At 36.3% G+C, this 22,350-nt stretch overlaps 2 protein-coding genes across 5 annotated transcripts in view; one reads left to right on the forward strand and one right to left on the reverse strand.

Moving 5' to 3' along the window:
* The window catches only part of LOC125678306 (rab GTPase-activating protein 1-like), a 59,063-nt gene extending 54,188 nt beyond the window's left edge, over positions 1–4,875 (reverse strand). The window contains exon 1 of one of the 3 annotated variants that reach the window (XM_056155423.1): positions 4,781–4,875. The gene's annotated coding sequence lies outside the window, so the exon portion shown is untranslated. The remainder of the gene's footprint in view (positions 1–4,780) is intronic. The other 2 variants (XM_056155422.1, XM_056155425.1) reach the window with 2 other exon arrangements.
* A 33-nt stretch (positions 4,876–4,908) lies between these two features.
* On the forward strand, positions 4,909–21,015 carry LOC125678297 (tubulin alpha chain, testis-specific). 2 transcript variants are annotated; one of them, XM_048916648.2, is made up of 5 exons: positions 4,909–5,187; positions 6,802–7,024; positions 18,501–18,649; positions 19,260–19,412; positions 20,120–21,015. In XM_048916648.2, the coding sequence occupies exons 1-5, from the start codon at positions 5,185–5,187 to the stop codon at positions 20,948–20,950; spliced, it is 1,359 nt and encodes a 452-aa protein (XP_048772605.2). In that variant the 5' UTR covers positions 4,909–5,184; the 3' UTR covers positions 20,951–21,015. The 2 variants fall into 2 exon arrangements, with proteins under 2 accessions (XP_048772605.2, XP_056011401.1); XM_056155426.1 differs by having other exon boundaries at positions 5,103–5,695.
* Positions 21,016–22,350: the final 1,335 nt, after the last annotated feature.

A 22,350-nucleotide genomic window follows, 5' to 3' on the forward strand; every position in this document is an offset into this window, starting at 1 on the left:
GGCAGGGCATTCTACATGCATTACAAAATGTTTTACTAAGAGTATTGGATGAATGGACTGAGGCCATTAATAATGGAGCAGAGGTGGAATTGTATTTATATGGACTACCAAAAGGCATTTGATGCAGTGCCTCATCAAAGATTACTAAAGAAACTGGACGCATATGGTATTGGAGAAGAAACTAGAGTGGATAAGGCACTATTTGAGAGGAAGGACACAGCACGTATCCATCAACAGGGCATCAAGGGGAGACGTAACATCCGGCATTCCTCAGGGGTCGGTGATTGGCCCCCTATTGTTTGTTATCTTTATAAACAATCTTCCTGAGATGGTAGAATTGATGGTGTACCTTTTTGCTGACAATATGAAGATCTTTAACATTATTCAATGGGAGGATGACAAGGAAACTCTACAGAGTGATTTAGACAGGCTGACAGATTGGACTAGAACATGGTAACCATGCTTTCATCCAGAAATGTGCAAACAGATGCATATAGGAAAACATAACCAGAATCATGACTATAGATATAGTATTACGGAGAAAAACCTTACTAGAGGAAGTAACGGAGGAAAAGGATTTAGGGGTGATTATTGATAACAACCTTAATTTCGAAAAGCACATCTATTCATTGAACAAGAGGCCCACAGGCCTTATCGGTCACCTGAATACTAGTGAAAAAGTATCACTACTTCCATGGGCTATGAAATCTAGAAAAAATTTCCTGTTCTGAATATCTAAGCTAAATTCTAATGTTCAGCAACAGTATAAAACAAGATGTGTTCTTAAAACTTCACTGCCCTCAAAAGTGCATACACTGATGAAAGGCTTTAAATAATAGGTGTATTAACATTAAAACATCAAAATATATGACTAATTTGAACTCATCCTAAAGTCATAACCCTGGGGTGCGTTTTACAAAAGAACTTACGACCAACTTTATATACTGAATTTTTCTCGTTTATTGTAAAATCCTTCACTCCAATGTAAACTAGTAAAACATAATACTGAAAATTAGGTCTCAGAAACATTTCAATTCATTAATTCAAACTAATAACTGTGTAATACAATTTAAGACTTGCGACTTTGTCGTAAGTTGTTTTGTAAAACGGGCCCCTGGGTTGTGAAATTCACCATTTTTTGTACATCCTTTTCTGCTATTTCTAAGTATGCATTTAGATTTTATACAGTATCAGCAAACTTACACATAAATACTATATATGCTAAGTTTGGCCCCCAAAACCCTTACTCTGGGGAAAATCAAATTTACAATTTTGGTAAAAGACTACCTGCTCAATCCATTTAGTTTTAATTTAGTATCAAAAGCATAAAAGAAAATGTTATTTAAGTGTTTTACACATAAACACTATATAACAAGTTTGGCCCTGCCTTGGGGTCAGAACTCCTAACCTGGGGATCATGAAATTTACAATTTTGGTAGAGGCCTTCCTGCTTTACATCACTATGCATTTAGTTTATCTTACATGTGTGTGGTTCTTGAGAAGATTTTTGAAAATTGGTCAATTTTGGGCAGTTTTTGCCCCGCCCCTAGGGCCCCAGGGGTGCTGGAGTCCTAAAATTTACAATTTATGTCCCCCTCATACACACTTGGATTATGTAAGCTCAGTATGGACACCACATAAAAGTAAACTCATCAACCAAATTCAGGGAAATATGACAAAAATACCAGTGACATTATCAAATTAAGGTAAAGTCAATCACAAAGATCTGGTAATAGAGGAAATTGCTTCAAGTTATTCCCCCAAGGAGCCAAACTAGAGCTAAGGAAATACAGATTCACTGAGCGTACATACCAAATATGGAATAGTTTACCAGGTCAAGTGGTCCGTGCCAAAGGTCTAAATTTATTATCAAAATTTTTCAAGAATAGATTGGACAATTGGTAGGATGATCAGGACAACAAGTGTAAAGATTATAGATCCAAAATTAACATCAATGGAAGTCACAAGTTAGTTTCCGAGGACGAGTCCGATAAAGAGGATCCAGAAGGACCCTGCATCGGAAATCAACGCGAAGTATGTAATATATCTTTTTCTCACATTATCACCAGTGTGAGATCGACTTTACCCATGTGAGATTTTTCTGTCTCACACTGCTGCGACGTCATTTGATCGTGACGTCATATATTTTCTATGATTTACGTTACATGGTGAAGATTTACGTTACACGGTGAAGTAACAATATTTTGCATTGTTATCTTTAAATTTTAATGTATATAGCTTTCTGGTAGACAACCTTGGGTTTTTTTCAGTTTACACTCACAGTGTAAACCATTTTCGAGTATGCTCTTTCTGCCTATCTAATTAGTTTTTGCATTAAAGTTCAAATGAGGATTTTGATAATTTAGAATATTTTCAAAGCTCCTAAATTTATGCACTAAACTGTAGTATAATGTGAGAAAAATAATCCTACATTATTTACTCGTGTGGGATAGGGAAATTCCTCCTCTGGAACAAGATTCGCTGTCTAGGACTCGGTAAAGCCTCGTCCTATACTGCGAATCTTGTACCCTCGGTGGAATTTCCCTATCCCACACTCGTACTAATGAATGATTCTATTAATCTCAGGTATGATTTCAAACGTAATCTCGGCTGAATATTTGGACTGACGCCTTCACCGAATCTCAGAGCAGTCCTTCATAATATATGTCTGAAAATTTACTTTCAGCTTTGGCCTGTTCTAGCAATTGACGTGCACTTAGGTGACACTGCTATTTGCTTCAGATAAATTAGCTAACTATTAAACCAACTCCGTATCACTATTAATGCTGCATTACTTACTGTCTAAGTATGTAAATTCCATAAAATAAACTATCACTAAATTATCTGTTCAAATGAATACCCGAAATTGAGGAGTTCCTATAGTTTGTTTTTTATATTAGCGATGTACAAGTAGGTGTGTGGAGATACACTGTATCAGTAACTAATAGGGGTGAATCAATATATCGATATATCGAAATGTACCGGTATACGCCTGTCTAGCGATATACGATACGGTGTTTCGACGATACGATATAATGTCGGGTTTAAAAATAGCCCTTTTAATAGTCGGGATCGAAGTTCATAATTTAAAAATTGCCTCTAACAGGAACACGATTCCTCAGACTTTAATACCCGCTTTTACATTGTGACATTGGAGATTCCTCAGACTTTAATACCCGCTTTTACATTGTGACATTGGAGATTCCTCAGACTTTAATACCCGCTTTTACATTGTGACATTGGAGATTCCTCAGACTTTAATACCCGCTTTTACATTGTGACATTGGAGATTCCTCAGACTTTAATACCCGCTTTTACATTGTGACATTGGAGATTCCTCAGACTTCAATTGTCATTGTATGTTTTGTTATGAAATAAAAGATATTAAACCACTTCATTTTTTTAAATTTTGATATTTTACTTCAGAAAATGCTTAACTACATTGTATATCCAATATATAGGATATCGCATCAGAAAATATTGTATCGTATCGGAAAATCTTGAGCAATACACACCCCTAGTAACTAGATAAAACAGACTAAAGGAACTCTTCAATTTCAGAAGATAAAATATTGTGCCATGGAAGTCTTCATTTGAATGAAAAATTAGTGATTGTTTTCATTTTGGGATTTTCATACATAAACAGTAAGCAATACAAAATTGATAGCGATAGAGAATTAGTTTAACAGTCAAATCACTTATTTGAAGCGAACAGCAGTGTCACATAAGTGCATATATAAGAACCAGCTAAAGCTGAAAGTATATTTCCAGACATGAATCATGAAGCTCCGATATTCGGTAAAGGCGTTAGTCCAAATATTCAGCCGAGCCGAATCTCAGCCGAGATTAATATTGTAGACGATAAGACGTAGTGGAGCCTTACGCCCTTAGTTTACTTTAGGGTAATCCGAGATTCCTCTGACTCTTACCCCCGCTTTTATATTTGACATGTGCGGGGGAGAGTCAGAGCGGACTCCATATTGAAAAGTGGGAATTCAGCGACACCAGCTGGTGTCGCTGCTTTACCTACCTCTTACAACTTTATTTCGCGGATCTATCTTCCAAGACGTGAGAATTCAGTTATTGGAAGATTATTCTACAAATACATCATGATTAATACGATGCTATCGCCGTTTAAACGGCCCTAACACCGACAAATGGAGCATCACTTGAATTAGGTCGCTGCCTCGCCATTTGATTTCTTTGCGCATGACGTCAGCACATGTAAACACAAAATTCCATCGTTTAAACGGCGATAGCATCGTATTAATCATGATGTATTTGTAGAATAATCTTCCGATAACTGAATTCTCACGTCTTGGAAGATAGATCCGCGAAATAAAGTTGTAAGAGGTAGGTAAAGCAGCGACACCAGCTGGTGTCGCTGAATTCCCACTTTTCAATATGGAGTCCGCTCTGACTCTTCCCCGCAGAAGTCACAAAATAAAAGCGGGGTTAAGAGTCAGAGGAATCTCGGATTAATTTTAGGGATGCCCAGACCATAGACACATCCAACTGTCTATTCTAAATGTACCCTAAAGGAAGCTTAAATAATGTTGGATCCCCTAAAGTACATGTTATCAACAATAGTTTTTATTTACCTTAGGGGAACAAATTATTATAAACTGATATTTTAATTTTTTGCCAACTGCCATACCCATTTTGATCATCATCAAAACGATTGAAGTTTATAAAATTTCATTATTCTTATAAACTAAAGAAAATATGCATGGTTATGATTCATATCAATCATCATTGTTTAAATACATGTGATGTTTACCAAAGCCAGAGTAAAAAAATCAACGAAGTATCCTCTCATTACTATCCAATGTTTTGGTGGCGCTGTAACACCACTTCCGTTTAATGTCAGATTTCCGGAATTCATCGGCTGTTTCCGTTATTCTCTTCGCAGCAGACGATAATTTTGAAAATCGAAGTTTAAAAAGCATAGAAATTTAAAAACAAAACAACGCTTGTGGCAATTTATATGAATAAATATTTTGATTAATTATCTAAATCATTCGTTTCGTTATGTTTCCAAGGATGCACGAGGATGATGATGTCAGAGTATATAAAAGGAGAGTATCCACTAACGTTATCATTTTGAATTTGTGTGAGACACGTTGCACATCTCAGCACAAAGTTTATCATCCCGAAGTGAAGTTAATTTGAAGTTCTGTGAAAATGGTATGTATAAAGTATAATTTGTAAATGATAGAAAGACCTAAGAATGTATGCACTATATTTGTTCATTCTATTAAGCGCATTAAGTAGCTTTTCGTACGAAGATATAGATGCCCTCTCGTAAACATAGTATACAGTGCTATTTTTAGGCAATCAACATGTGGTATGTCTGTTAATCATGACAGAGTACATTATCTATTACGCACTTGTACCATCTAGAAAAATCTTTATTACGCACGACAAAATTTTTTAAGCTGTGCATATATGTATGCGCACAGCATAAGAGAGAATTGATTTGAAAGAAGAGAAATTTTGAATTTGAAATTTTTAGATTCACATTATAAACTGTTTTAGTAGAAAATTGCAATGAAAAAGTATGCAAAGTTCAACTCGTGATTTACACACGTTGGCAGTCTCACGTGTTTCCGACTGGAGACCTAAATATTTTAATAGTATTTGTTGATTTCAGTGGCGGATCAAATCAAATAATCCTTATTTAGAGTCAGACATGGTATATATAACACTACAACAAGCACTAAAGCTATTTACTGACTAAAAATAATGTATTTAATCTAGGGTGCCGGTGGGATGGGGTACAGGTCCCCCCCCCCCCCCCCCCCAATTGGTTTTAAAAACATTTTAATCAAAATCTTCTTTAAAGGGGGGGGGGGGGGTTGAGGGTGGAAAAGGTAACACACACACACACCTCTTTTGATAAAATTTGTTTCAGGGTTTTTATCCAGCTTTTAGATATTATTACCCATTTCATACTTGAGGGAAATTTTTGAGAATACAATTCTTGAACTTCCAGGAGAGGGAAGATGGTGGGTGGGGGACATCCTCAGATTAATGATTAATATCTCAAAACAGGCATATGAATTGATTGATTACTCATAAAACTCTGATGGGTTATAAATTTTGTGTAGTTTCCTTGTGGAAGAGGAAATATTCATGTATTGTCAAAGGGGGAAATGTACCCTGTACCAGTAGTAAAAACAACCTACAGAAATCCCTGGTTTCTCATACATTTAATTATATACATAATCAGGGCTTGAAGCTAAATTTTTATGTCACCAGTCCAGTCGGACTGATGGGGTATAATTTCAACCAGTCCGCAGAAAATTTTACCAGTCCAACAGAGTTTTCCGGAAATATTAAACATATTTCGTTAATGTTATTAAAATGAAATTAAACTCAATATGCCTCAGTCAAACAATATTGTAATGTTCACTTAAATGTGGGATTTATATTTACAAATCAGATTCGTCTGATATCTACAGATCGAAGCATGCCAAATGTGTGTATAAAATTTCAAAGTATATTTTCCAAAATGATGCTTTAGAAAATTAACTAGTCCCATCAGACTGACTAAAACAAATATCAGTCAGTCCACCATACTTTTAACCAGTCACAGACTGACGGGCATATGTTAATTTCGAGCCCTGATAATATGTGTTTTTTAAAAGGAAGTAATGTCAGTTTATTTTACATCAATGGATGCGCATCATAAAACACTTCAACAAAATAATAATATTGTGAATATTTTATGGATAAAACTAGAACCTTGTAAGCCACCAAGATGAGGGGAAAAAATTATGAACTTTTTCATGTTTTTAGCGTGAATGTATATCCATCCATGTTGGACAAGCTGGTGTCCAGATAGGAAATGCTTGTTGGGAGTTGTACTGCCTGGAACATGGCATTCAGCCAGATGGACAGATGCCAAGTGACAAGACCATTGGGGGTGGAGATGACTCCTTCAACACCTTCTTCAGTGAGACTGGTGCTGGCAAACATGTACCAAGGGCAGTTTTTGTTGACCTGGAGCCAACTGTTGTTGGTCAGTTTTAGTCTCTCTCTCTCTCTCTCTCTCTCTCTCTCTCTCTCTCTCTCTCTCTCTCTGTTTAATTAGCATGTTGAATAGGAGATATTTTTTAGTGGTTTTTATTTGGTAAATTGGGAAAATTTAGTTTTCTGTCTTTCCCATCCAAATAAAGTTCAGAATACTATTTGTTCAGTTCTTGACTCTATTTAACTTTTTTTCTTTTTACTTTGTACAATATATATAATATATTTTTAATTAATATCTAGAGATATTAAAGACTTGATATTTTGTAGTGTTTGTGTTTGTGTGGGGGTTATATAATTACAGCATAGGAACATATTTTGTTGTGTAAAACATCATTTAAGGCTGGGTTTCTTCAATGTCTTTGGTTGCTGATTTTGAATGCTAGAAATGCTTGCTGATATGCTGTTTCAAAGCTGATTCCATGCTAGTAAATTTGACCAGAATTAGCATGTAGGTTTTTTACCCATATCTAATGGCCTTGATTTAATTCTTTTGCAATGTCTAATAACCTTCTGCAACATATGCCAGTAATCAGTATAATTGTCTTTTAAAGGGACTGATTCACAATTTCCCCATAAATTTTGTTTTTCACTTTAAATGATCAAAATCTATAGTCTAATATGTTAAGAAGGTTTCACAAAAAAATTAAGGTTATTCATCAAGACAGAAGCTCATTATAGAGAGTTTATTATTTGTTTTGAAAACTAAGATTGAGGTGTGTTATTGTTTGAACTTATGGTTGATTACCTGCATGGTCAAGTGTTTGCATGACTATGACAGCCTGATCTTCCTAACACATGAAGTGTGTTCGAGACCGCCGTTTTTCGAACGTGCACAAATTGTCCAATTCCTGCCGATTCCGAACGCCGAGTACACATCACGAGAACGTCTTCTAGGTGCAAGAATTGCAAGTAGTGTGGTCTGAGAACATGCACGTTTGTGCGCACATGTTCTCGTCATTCGCGACTCTAACACAGTAGTTCATAACACTATAGCTCATGACTTGTCAATCGAGTGAATTTTATTGACTTTATTAATAAAATTTCGAACTCTTTTGACTTTAAGATCTGAGCACCAAAACAACAGGAACGTCGATCTCGAACGCACTTATGGACATTTATAAAAGGATTAACTCGGAGGTTAATATTGTATGCTTCTGAAGATCTTGAATGCGAAATAAAATATGGTGGTCTCTTTTTCTTCTATAGGTGTCAGAAATTGAATTGTTTGCAACTGTGACGTGTTTGATTTGATTAAATACTATTGAATAAAATGAAGATCATTTTATTATATACTGGACGGACTAGTGAAATGCTTTGCTGACTAGTGAACACCAACAGTTACTAGTCCGTACGGACTAGTGCTTGAAAAAGTTAATTTCGAACCCTGCTTTAAGTAAAACGTATCATTTAAAAGTTAAAATTTGTGATTGTACAAAATGAAGATGCTTTAAATTACAAAAATTAACGTTTCACAGGTTTGTTTGTTTACATAAAAAGACTCGAGTCTTTGTTTACATAACACAGAATCAAAGCTATTCCTAAGATACTGCTCTTATCCTTGCATTCAGACAGTTCAAATTTTGGCTGTCAACATTAAATGAGTTATATTTTTAAATTTTAACATAAAAAATGATAAACATTTCTATCAAAAAACGTGAACCAGTCCCTTTAAAAACAGAATGAGATATTTTTTTAGCTCACCTGAGCTGAAAGCTCAAGTGAGCTTTTCTGATCACCCGTACTCCGGTGTCCGTCCGTCCGTCTGTAAACTTTTCACATTTTCAACTTCTTCTCAACAACCACTGGGCCAATTTCAACCAAAGTTGGCACAAAACATCCTTAGGTAAAGGGAATTCTAAATTGTTAAAATAAAGGGCCAGGCCACCTTCCAAGGGGAGATAATCAAGAAAAGGTAAAAATAGGGTAGGTTATTAAAAAATCTTCTTCTCAAGAACCACTGGGCCAGAAAAGATGAAATTTATAGATAAGCTTTATTAGGTAGTGCAGATTCTAAATTGTTAAAATCATGGCCCCCGGGGGTCGGATGGGGCCACAATAGGGGGTCAAAGTTTTACCAATCTAATTGAAATTAGATGTTGGATCCGCTTGCATACTCGCTACACAAACATCTAACAACACCCCGTAGAGGGTCACGTCAGAGGTCAAATTCGATTGACCAATGAAATCACCGCTGGCAAAATCATTGAATGTTTGTTGAAGTCGATAAGTCTAGAGTGATACCGAATTTGACCTCTGACGTGACCCTCTACGGGATGTTTTTAGATGTTTGTGTAGCGAGTATGCAAGCGGATCCAACATCTAATTTTGATTAGATTGAAGTTTTACATACAAATATATAGGGAAAATCTTTAAAAATCTTCTTCTCAAGAACCACTGAGCCAGAAAAGCTGAGATTTATATGAAAGCTTCCTTATATAATGCAGATTCTAAATTGTTAAAATCATGGCCCCCGGGGGTCGGATGGGGCCACAATAGGGGGTCAAAGTTTTACATACAAATATATAGGGAAAATCTTTAAAAATCTTCTTCTGAAGAACCACTGAGCCAGAAAAGCTGAGATTTATATGAAAGCTTCCTTATATAATGCAAATTCTAAATTGTTAAAATCATGGCCCCCGGGGGTCGGATGGGGCCACAATAGGGGGTCAAAATTTTACATACAAATATATAGGAAAAATCTTTAAAAATCTTCTTCTCAAGAACCACTGAGCCAGAAAAGCTGAGATTTATATGAAAGCTTCCTTATATAATGCAAATTCTAAATTGTTAAAATCATGGCCCCCGGGGGTCGGATGGGGCCACAATAGGGGATCAAAGTTTTACATACAAATATATAGGGAAAATCTTTAAAAATCTTCTTCTCAAGAACCACTGAGCCAGAAAAGCTGAGATTTATATGAAGGCTTCCTTATATAATGCAGATTCTAAATTGTTAAAATCATGGCCCCCGGGGGTCGGATGGGGCCACAATAGGGGGTCAAAGTTTTACATACAAATATATAGGGAAAATCTTTAAAAATCTTCTTCTGAAGAACCACTGAGCCAGAAAAGCTGAGATTTATATGAAAGCTTCCTTATATAATGCAAATTCTAAATTGTTAAAATCATGGCCCCCGGGGGTCGGATGGGGCCACAATAGGGGGTCAAAATTTTACATACAAATATATAGGGAAAATCTTTAAAAATCCACTGAGCCAAAAAAGCTGAGATTTATATGAAAGCTTCCTTATATAATGCAAATTCTAAATTGTTAAAATCATGGCCCCCAGGGGTCGGATGGGGCCACAATAGGGGATCAAAGTTTTACATACAAATATATAGGGAAAATCTTTAAAAATCTTCTTCTCAAGAACCACTGAGCCAGAATAGCTGAGATTTATATGAAAGCTTCCTTATATAATGCAAATTCTAAATTGTTAAAATCATGGCCCCCGGGGGTCGGATGGGGCCACAATAGGGGGTCAAAATTTTACATACAAATATATAGGAAAAATCTTTAAAAATCTTCTTCTGAAGAACCACTGAGCCAGAAAAGCTGAGATTTATATGAAAGCTTCCTTATATAATGCAAATTCTAAATTGTTAAAATCATGGCCCCCGGGGGTCGGATGGGGCCACAATAGGGGATCAAAGTTTTACATACAAATATATAGGGAAAATCTTTAAAAATCTTCTTCTCAAGAACCACTGAGCCAGAAAAGCTGAGATTTATATGAAGGCTTCCTTATATAATGCAGATTCTAAATTGTTAAAATCATGGCCCCCGGGGGTCGGATGGGGCCACAATAGGGGGTCAAAGTTTTACATACAAATATATAGGGAAAATCTTTAAAAATCTTCTTCTGAAGAACCACTGAGCCAGAAAAGCTGAGATTTATATGAAAGCTTCCTTATATAATGCAAATTCTAAATTGTTAAAATCATGGCCCCCAGGGGTCGGATGGGGCCACAATAGGGGATCAAAGTTTTACATACAAATATATAGGGAAAATCTTTAAAAATCTTCTTCTCAAGAACCACTGAGCCAGAATAGCTGAGATTTATATGAAAGCTTCCTTATATAATGCAGATTCTAAATTGTTAAAATCATGGCCCCCAGGGGTCGGATGGGGCCACAATAGGGGGTCAAAGATGGGGTTTTTTGGGGGTTTTTTTGTTTTTTTGTTTTTTTTTTGTTTTTTTTTGATATAGTGCAGATTCAAGTTCGTTAAAATCATGGACCCCGGGGATTGAATGGGGCCTCAAGGGGGGCGTCAAAGTTTTACATACAAATTTATAGGAATAATCTTTTAAAATCTTCTCAAGAACCACTGAACCAGAAAAGCTGAGATTTATATGAAAGCTTCCTGATATAGTGCAGATTATAAATTGCTAAGATCATGGCCCCCGGGGGTCGGATGGGGCCACAATAGGGGGTCAAAGTTTTACATACAAATATATAGAAAAAATCTTTAAAAATCTTCTTCCCAGAACCACTAAGCCAGAAAAGCTGAGATTTATATGAAAGCTTTCTGATATATAGTACAGATTCTAAATTGTTAAAATCCTGGCCCCTGGGGGTCAGATGGGGCCACAATAGGGGATCAAAGTTTTACATACAAATATATATGAAAAATCTTTAAAAATCTTCTTCTCAAGAACCACTAAGCCAGAAAAGCTAATATTTACATGAAAGCTTTCTGACATAGTGCAGATTCAAGTTTGTTCAAATCATGGCCCCTGGGGTAGGATGGGGCTACAAGGGGGGATCAAAGTTTTTCATACAAATATATAGGGACATTCTTTTAGAATCTTCTTCTCAAGAACCACTGAGTCTGAAAAGCTGATATTCACATGAACAGCTTCCTAACATAGAGCAGAGCTAAGTTTGTTCAAATCATGGCCCCCTGTTGTAGGATGGGGCCACAATAGGGGATCAAAGTTTTACATACAAATATATAGGAATTTTTTTTTAAAAAATCTTCTTCTCAAGAACCACTGAGCCAGAAAAGCTGATATTTACATGAAAGCTTTCTGATATAGTGCAGATTCAAGTTTGTTCAAATCATGGCCCCTGGGGGTAGGATGGGGCCACAAGGGGGGATCAAAGTTTTACATACAAATATATAGGAAAAATCTTCAAATATCTTCTTCTCGTGAACCATTGGGCCAAAGAAGTTCACATTTACAAGAAAAATTTCTGACATAGTGTAGATTCAAGTTTGCGAAAACTATGGCCTCCGGGGGTAGATTGGGGCCATGATAAGGACTACGGTTTTACATGCAAATATATATAGAAAGTCTTCTGATATGGACCAAGGTGACTCAGGTGAGCGATGTGGCCCATGGGCCTCTTGTTATTTTTATGCCCCCCTTCAAAGAAGAAGGGCATATTGGTTTGCACAGGTCTGTCGGTCGGTCATTAGACCACATGCTGTCTGCTCAATATCTTGAGAACCATTCACTTGATGGTAATGATATTTCATATGTGGATTGGTTATGAAAAGAAGAGGACCCCTAGTGTTTTCAGGTCAAAAGGTTAAATGTCAAGGGTCAATCTACTCTGGACATAGGAATATACTGTCTGCTCAATATCTTGAGAACCCTTCGCTTGACAGACATCAAACTTGGTACACTGGTACATCTTCAGGAGTAGATGACCCCTATTGATTTTGAGGTCACATGGTCAAGGGTCAAACTGGACATAGGAATTTATCACGCCTCAGACAAAATTGTTGAAATCTGATTGGTCAGATCTTGGTCACATGACGCCGTGAAAAAAACCGTATCATGCGAGTAAAATCCGTATTGGGCGAGTAATTTTATTTATCGTCGGGTTCGACTTGCAGGCATTTCAAAAGGAAAGACATTTGACTAAGTTGTATGATATAGACTCCCACATATACAGTTAGAGGTCTTCGACGTGATAAATTCGTTACACAGTCAGTTAGTGACCTGATACGGAAAAATACATGGTGTGAAAAGAAAACCCGTATCGGGCGAGGCGAAGCCGAGCCCGATACGGGTTTTCTTTTCACACCATGTATTTTTCCGTATCAGGTCACTAACTAACTGTGTAACTAATAATATTGACCACTCAATGTCTCGAGAATCCTTTGCTTGACAGACATCAAACTTGGTACACTAGTATATCTTTAGAAGAAGATGACCCCTATTGATTTTGAGGTTGTGTGGTCAAAGGTCAAGGGTCAAACTGGACATAGGAATATACTGTCTGCTCAATATCTTGAGAATCCTTTGCTTGACAGACATCAAACTTGGTACATTGGTACATCATCAGGAGAAGATGACTCCTATTGATTTTGAGGTCACATGGTCAAGGGTCAAACTGGACATAGGAATATACTGTACATTCAATATCTTTAGAACCCTTTGCTTTTGGTACACTGGTACATCTTCAGGAGTTGATGACCCCTTTTGATTTTGAGGTCACATGGTCAATCCACTCTTGACATAGGAAGATATTGTCTGCTCAGTATTTTGAATTGATGATACACTGTACTACTCTCAATTAAATGATGTGTGTGTATAACCCTTTTCAATTTTGCACCATGGGGGGCATATGTGTTTTACAAACATCTCTTGTTGCAATCAAGGGCCCTTTATAGGCATTTCGACAAATACACACAAAAGAGAGAAAATATTTTTCTTTCATTTACATTTCATAAAACACAAACAAGTCAGCTGGTTCAATTCTAATGGCTCCTAATTAATAAAAATGATACTTTAACATTATAATGTCTAAATTTCTAAGATTTGGCCTTCCATTGATCATGTTTAAAGGAAAGATTTTAAGTATGTGCTTTAAGGTAGCTCACTACACTAAAGCTTATACTCTTTATGACACGACGTCACAAAATGACGATTTAAATGTTTTGTGAAATTATTTGTATTGATCGATTCGTTTGTCTATCATTGTAGCTCAGTGGTTAAAGCATTGGGCTGGTGAAACGCAGATCTCATTCAAATCCGCCAGTCTTTGAAATATTTTTTGTCTTTTGGTGTGTATATATATTATACACCTATTTACTGGCTATGTGGACAACAGCAAGTTTATTGTTCCCCAAGACAGCAACTATTTCCTGAGGCGCAGTCGAGGGAAATAGTTGCTGTCGAGGGAGGCAATAAACTTGCTATTGTCAGCATAGTCAGTAAATAGGTGTTTTATTATACCAAAGTAGACTTTACTTGTGTCAGACATACCAAAGTGAAGTAAACAAACATTCGGCATTAGCCTAGATGGAATCGACTGAGGTGATATAAATCTGAGTGGTAAACTAATTAGAATTATCAGACTTTGACATCACAGAAATTAACACGCGGGGAAAATATACCACGGTAGCATCCGGTAAATAGTTTCGAGACTATTTCCCTAGGGCAGATAGTTCAGAAACTATTTCATGGCTAGCGTTATCCAGAAGAAATAGCAAATTTATTTACCTAACATTTACAGAGATTTTTTTTAGGGTCTGTAGAGGGCCGATATTCGGCCCCATTCCCAATGCTGAAAAGCAGGTGTTTTTCCCAAAATGATTCCTAAAAAATTCCCAAATGATGGATGCTTTGATGAGAATATGCCATGAGGGGCCATCCAACATCAGTGCCACTCTGTTGCAAAAAATTGTGACAGGTTTTTTTGTTGTTGCCAAAAACAAGAAATTAAAGCTTGTTAAAGCCAGCCACATTGATAATGAAGTATCAAATGGTTAACTTTTTGCTTGTTTTCCTTAGTTTTTTGTATGAAACAATTTTCCCAATTTTAATCAAATATCGCTATTTTTCCCAAACTTGAGGGCCCTGGCCCCTGGATTCAAGGGGTAAAAAAATCCCTGATTTATATAGCAAAAACATTGAGGTATAATAAATATATATAGATCTCTGTATACTTATTATATATCATCATATCATTAATGATTTTTAATTCGCACTGATTTGAGAAACTATTTCAGGGTGTAGTGAGCCACCTTAAGAGGAATACATCGTCAGAAACCCATGATTGATTACGCTTCGTTCCTCTCTCCATCACCCATGGGTCCATTCATTCCTACTTGCTCGTTCTCATGAATAATTAATGAGGCAATTTAATTGGGCGCTCATGGTATACCCTGAGCCAATTTGTCTAATCAACAAGACGCTTTCAGTCCAATTCAGTATACAATTGTTGTTATAGCAAAATACAATCGGATCACACGCTTGTCCTTTTCCGTAACAGGTAAGAAGACTTGGACATGGATCGGTGCAAGAATTGCATTAAATCAATGCATTTCTTTCAGGGCTTGAAGCTAACTTTTTATGTCACCAGTCCAGTCGGACTGATGGGGTATAATTTCAACCAGTCCACAGAAAATTTTACCAGTCCAACAGAGTTTTCTGGAAATAATTAAACATATTTCGTTGATGCTATTAAAATGAAATTAAACTCAATATGCCTCAGTCAGACAATATTGTAACACTTAAATGTGGGATTTATATTTACGAATCAGATTTGTCTGTTATCTGCAGATCGAAGCATGCCAAATGTGTGTATAAAATTTCATAAGTATATTTTCCAAAATAATGCTTTAGAAAATTAACCAGTCCCATCAGACTGACTACCAGAAATAATTAAACATATGTCAGTCAGTCCACCAGACTTTTAACCAGTCACAGACTGACGGGCATATGTTAATTTCGAGCCCTGTTCTTTGCCGGAAGTGCACCTCTGGATGAGGTTAAAAGGCCAGAACCGAATCCCAGTATAAAGTGTTATTTATATTTTCACCACAGATTCAGTTTTGGTTACGATTGAGCAAAATAATCTAAGATATTGGTAAAATTTTGCATGTTCCGAAAAGGTGGCGAAATTAAAGATCATAACTAGAAAATCACAAAAAGTTCTTCAGAATGTTTACAGATTGGTAATTACAAAATGATTTCCTGTTCTCATTTGCTTAAACTGGTACCCTGTTGACTTCACATCTCTTATGTTTGTGTGTTTCCACCAATCAACAGGGTACCAGTTTAATATACAGTATACTCTGTCTAAACCGGCTATGTGTGGTTCCAAAGAAATTGGCCGGTTTGCACAGAGTCGGGAGTGCAGAATGTTGACAAGAATAAGAAAGAGTTGCTTCCCTTGTATTCACTCTCTATGCATATGTGTATAATGATTGTTAACGTTTTATTATATCACAAAGAATTCAAAATGTGAAAATATAAATGTCAGTGTTTTATTGTCGTGCTCATTTGAAAAGTTTCAATTTTTATTAAACAGTTTAAAATCTGGGAATTATTCGCGCAATTTTCTGTTGGTAAATTGTCGATTTTGTCTACATCATCGCCGTTATCAAGTGCTACATTATGTACGTTCGTCAAGGTTGTGTTCGTCTAAAATTTGTCTTTTCCAGCTTTCATTGTAAATGTATCGCTTTCAACTGTCTCAATTTGTGAAACAGAAACTGGTGTAATGCCGAGTGATCGACCGGACATGGCGAGTTGTGCTAACTAACTGCATATCATCACTGTCTGACTCGCCGTAGAGTTCTGAGAAGTCCACGAGGGGAAACTCTGCTTTTGGAAAACATAACGGGATTGTTGCCGATTTTGTTTCATTCCAAGAATGTATCGAATTCATCGATTAATTGAACTTTGTCTTTTAATGTCAGTTCTCGTATCTGTCGTTAGGGGGAGGGCGCCATTACCTCGTGCGTGGTGCTGTCATAATTGATAAGTGCACCCCCTAAAAATCAGGTTTTATTTTAAACTGATCGCGACTCATCGCCAGTTGCACTCGTTTACTTACCTGTGGCTTCCCTTGAGACACCCTTTGTGTACACCGCGTGTGATCGACCGAATACCACGAGGTTGGTCATCGGGGGGTGGCTGGTTTAAATGCGATAATTAGAGCTAATCACTAGCAGTGGAGACCTTGTGTACACCGAATACAATTAAGGTATTCCATTTATAATGAAGGGATAATGAACAGTTTTGAAGGATTTAGATCAAGAAAAAGTTTATTGTTAAATAATGATGAAAGTGAAGCAGATGAAATTTGCATGACTGGTAAATGATTAGAAGCTGACCTTTTTGCACTTAAGACTTTTTGGAAGAGTTGTCTACCCTTTGTAAAAATAAGAAAAATCTAATTTTCTAAAAATGTGTGTGGTCAATGATTAATTTTATTTCATATTTTCATAAAAAGAAAGTGTATGTAACTTTTTACCAAGAGATTAGTATGAAAATATAATTTGTTTTTAAAATATTGTAATAAAACATACTTTTCACATATACTTCAATGTTAAATTCTAGGTGAAATAAATCAAGCAGTAAATAAAATTTTGAAAATTCCTATGGTGGATTATTTTTAATTGATGAACCCTTCAAAATGATACCATGATTACAAATATTCCACCATCCATTTATTAGATATGAAATATGGTCATTATACATTGAATACCTTAAGGTGGTGTATCATCGAGCGACCGGTTTACACAGGATAATTAAAGTTAATTGATAGCAGTTGGGAATGTGTAAGCCGGCCGATATACAGAATGCGCAGTATCCGGAGTACAGGGAATTATTAATAAAGGATTTGTTAAAGAAATGTTAGGGACTATATTTTGTGGCTGGAATTGACAGAGCGCTGGAGTACTCAGAGGCCGGTTTGGACAAATTATACTGTATTGTCCTCCAGACAAACATTTTATAAATGGCTAACGCGTCAAAATGACTTCAATTTCAAAGCACTGCAGCTATAGATAACTCATAATTAATACTACAAATTCGTTTTTTGGAGTTCTTGCAAAATGTTGTGATGTCATTTTGAGATAAAAGATAGACCCTATGCCTTTAATGCTACCTTTAAAAATGGAAGAGTTCCGTTACTTAATACTATAACAATTACTTTGATTGGACAATATTTTAAAATATTTATTCATGAGAATGAGCGAGTAGGAATGATTGGACCCACGGGTGATGGAGAGAGGAACGAAGCATAATTAACCGTGGGTTTGTATATCATAATAATTTAATTTCACTTGTTACACGCAATTTGATTGGTTCATTTCACTTGATCAACATTCTTTATGTCGTATAAACAAAGTTGCCCTTTAGTCCCGCTATATGATGTTATAGGAATGATGTTGCAATACATTCAGTTTTCATTTTGTTGCTACGTCGATATTGATCTGCGTTATAAAATTTATATTTTCTTTAAAATTATCCTTCAAATAATATCAAACGCGGTTTTTGGACAGTTTACGCAATTTTATAAACTGCTTTGCAGTTTATAATGTGACAACTGTCCCAACTTTATATGGTATTAAACAAATAAAACTTACTTTCATTCCTTAATTATAGGTCCCTGCACTGTAGCATATACAAATGATTAATGATGTATCCCAAGTGACACATGGGATCATTTGGAACGATCTAGTCAATTAAAGTTATGAAATAATGTTTTACAGATGAAGTCCGCACTGGTACATATCGTCAACTTTTCCACCCCGAGCAGCTGATCACTGGAAAGGAGGATGCTGCCAACAACTATGCCAGAGGTCACTACACTATCGGAAAAGAAATCGTTGACTTGGTTTTGGATCGTATCAGAAAATTGGTACACATTTAAGTTTTGATATAGGAATATCTACATAAAATTCCTTTGGAAAAAATATATTTCTATCATGCGCAGTTTGTATTTGTAAAAAAAAGATTTTTGCAAAAACCAATGACATGGATCAGTATACCTTAAATATGCAGGGGCCCGTTTTACAAAACAACTTACGGCAAAGTCACAAGTCTTAAATTGTATTACACAGTTATTACTTTAAGTGAATAAAGTAAAACTTTTCTGAGGCTTAATTTTAAACATTTTAAAGAAATATGTTGCATTTGGAGTGAATGACCTTACAATAAACCGGAAAATTCCAGTATGTAAAGTTTGTCGTAAGTTCTTTTGTAAAACGCGCCCCAGAACAGCATCTTCGCTAGCCAAGGGTTTTTGGTCCACTCTTGGCTAGCGAAGATGGCAGAACAGAAAAATTATTGAAGATTTTGCAGCCCTTTGGGTTAGTGATACTTTTAACTAGTACTCAGTGACCAATAAAGCCTATGGACCTCTTGTTAATATGAATTTCTGTTTAGCAAAAGATGATGCCAGTGTGGAAATAGATTATGTTTAATTCAAACTAGATTCTGATTTCATATTTGAATGTAACTATTTTCAGTCAGACCAGTGCACTGGATTACAAGGTTTCCTGATATTCCATAGCTTTGGAGGAGGAACTGGGTCAGGATTTGCTTCCTTGCTTATGGAGCGACTGTCTGTAGATTATGGAAAGAAATCCAAACTGGAATTTGCCATATATCCAGCTCCTCAGGTATTCCCAATCGTAGAATTGGTTCTTTTCCACAACCTTGTCAAGTCCCTATTTATTCCTATAAACTAGAAGGTTCCTATATTTTCCCTATAAGTCATTAAAATCCCTATAAAGCCCTATATATCCACACAAAAAATGACAGTCCATTTTAAAAAATGATAAGAAAGGAGGAAAAAAACCAAAAATCCAGGAGCTGATGCTAGATTGATATTTAATTAGATTGTTATGAAGAGAATGACTATGATGATTGTATAAGAACTGTCTATTGGATGGAAAACTGTCCACATCTGAAAGGATTTTGTCTTTGTTTATATTTAGTATTATTTTTTCTCCAGTAAGATACTATGTTTGCTAGATTTTTATGCAGAAACAATAAACTTTTATATAAATTCTTTATTAAAAACCCTATTTATTCCTATAAATCTGCTGTAAAAATTCCATATTTGCCCTATAAACTGCAAAAAAAATTCCTATAATCCTATATTTTTTAGACCAAAAGTGGCTTGACACCCTGACAACCTTGAAATTCTTTGTCTATAAAAATGTTTCATTGCTGTTTTCACATCTGTAAGCAAATAGAACATGGGTACAGGACTCAAGTTGTTATGCAATTAACAATTTTAGCAACAATTTTTAAAATCTAGTGTTTAGTTATACAGTTGTTGGATGCACCATTGTATTAAAAGCAATTCGTTCACTTAATTTAGGTATCTACAGCAGTAGTTGAACCTTACAATTCCATTCTTACCACCCATACTACTCTGGAGCATTCGGACTGTGCTTTCATGGTTGACAACGAGGCAATCTACGATATCTGTCGCAGAAACCTGGACATCGAAAGGCCCACTTACACCAACCTGAACCGCCTGATTGGTCAGATTGTTAGCTCTATTACAGCCTCACTTCGATTTGATGGAGCCCTGAATGTGGACTTGACAGAATTCCAGACCAACCTGGTGCCCTATCCACGCATTCACTTCCCACTTGTTACTTATGCTCCAGTTATTTCAGCTGAGAAAGCCTACCATGAGCAGTTGTCAGTGGCAGAAATCACCAATGCCTGCTTCGAACCAGCAAACCAGATGGTAAAGTGTGATCCCAGACATGGCAAGTACATGGCCTGTTGTATGTTGTACAGAGGAGATGTAGTTCCAAAGGATGTCAATGCTGCCATTGCCACCATCAAAACCAAGAGAACCATCCAGTTTGTGGACTGGTGTCCCACTGGATTTAAAGTTGGCATCAACTATCAGCCACCCACTGCTGTTCCTGGAGGAGACCTGGCAAAGGTTCAGAGAGCTGTCTGCATGTTGAGCAATACCACTGCCATTGCTGAGGCTTGGGCTAGACTAGATCACAAGTTTGACTTGATGTATGCCAAGCGTGCCTTTGTTCACTGGTACGTGGGTGAGGGGATGGAAGAGGGCGAGTTCTCTGAGGCCCGTGAAGATCTGGCTGCTCTGGAAAAGGATTATGAAGAAGTTGGTTTGGACTCTGTTGAGGGAGAGGGTGAGGAGGAAGGTGGAGATGAATATTAAGAACTTTATAAGCAGTTGGCATGGGATTGTCCTGTTAATTATTGTTAATAAATTGTTTGGCTGATTTTGCTCTCTTGTATTTTAAATCATTGTGGCAAAAGACTTGTCCTATGACAATACAGAAGTTTGATCTGACCAAAAAGGTCTAGAATGCTCCTATGTAAAAATGTACACCTCTACTTGGTATTGTGGTCCCAACACAGGCCCTCAGAACATCTGCATACATGTACTAGTGATATGACAGTGTATAATAGAGTATGGGTTTATGATACATTGTCTAGTCATAAGCTATATTTGTGACAAGTTGAAGTATTGAATAGTATTTATTATTATACTTTCATGTAAAATACTCGAATCTGATTGGTTGAGAAGCATTTAAAAAAAAAACATTGTTACCCTCTTGAGAACAGAAAGCACATGCTTTGGGTTGGTAGTATCTAGCAACGGGTAACATTACTTGACAACGGGTGATATTATATATATATAAAATTATTACATGTGTCAAATTTATACGCGTACGGTTTGCCATAGATTGTTAGACGACGTCATTTGAACGTTTGTAATAAACACGAATACCCGCATCAATATACCAAATATTGCATGACAGAGATTGATCAAATGTAAACAGATGCAAGTCCTTCTGCTTTGTTGTTTATATACAAATATTGCATGTATTTTACATGAAAGTATAATAATGTTTATGCAATAAAAGTTCAATATTTTCATTACTGTACTGTAGCCGGGTCACTTGATTCTTGGTGAGTCGCCGGGTATACCCACTGTCATGATCGTGTGCAGGATTGGACAAAACAAGATGGCAGACGGCATTTCCAAACAAAGGTAGGCTCTTAAAACTCTTCATTTTACCGACTTATTAGACGACGAATTTATGAATTTAAAACACTGCCTGGCCAGGGAGGCATCATTAAGTTGATTGGTTGTTGGAATTTTTACTCATGTACACGTACAACTCTAAATTCATTGATCGAAGTTGACGATGTTGTCTCGATAGAATCCGAAGCGGGCGAAGATGTTTCTAATCATGTTTTCATGCATTTTAAGAAAGATACTTTCGGTAAAATAGACTCTGCACATATCTTTTGATGAAAACTTCAACCAGTGTATGCGATTTGTCCCATAAATTGCCTTGGTTAAATAGATATCTTGACTTAAACATTTGCTAATGTGCAGGATTGGACTGTGGTCGTTTCCACGATAAACGTGCCGGATTGGACCTCGATTTTGGTTCAGGATTGGACCCTCTTTTTATCTTTATTTTCAAAATCCTTTATATTTTCGAATCTCGACTTCACTTTATCATATTTTAGTTTGATTAATGTAGCTTATTAGATTCTCAGACATTTCCAACATGACCATGGTGTATTTTGATTTTTTTTTAC

This window comes from Ostrea edulis, chromosome 2 (assembly GCF_947568905.1).
Source record: "Ostrea edulis chromosome 2, xbOstEdul1.1, whole genome shotgun sequence".
NCBI classification, from domain to species: Eukaryota; Metazoa; Mollusca; class Bivalvia; order Ostreida; family Ostreidae; genus Ostrea; species Ostrea edulis.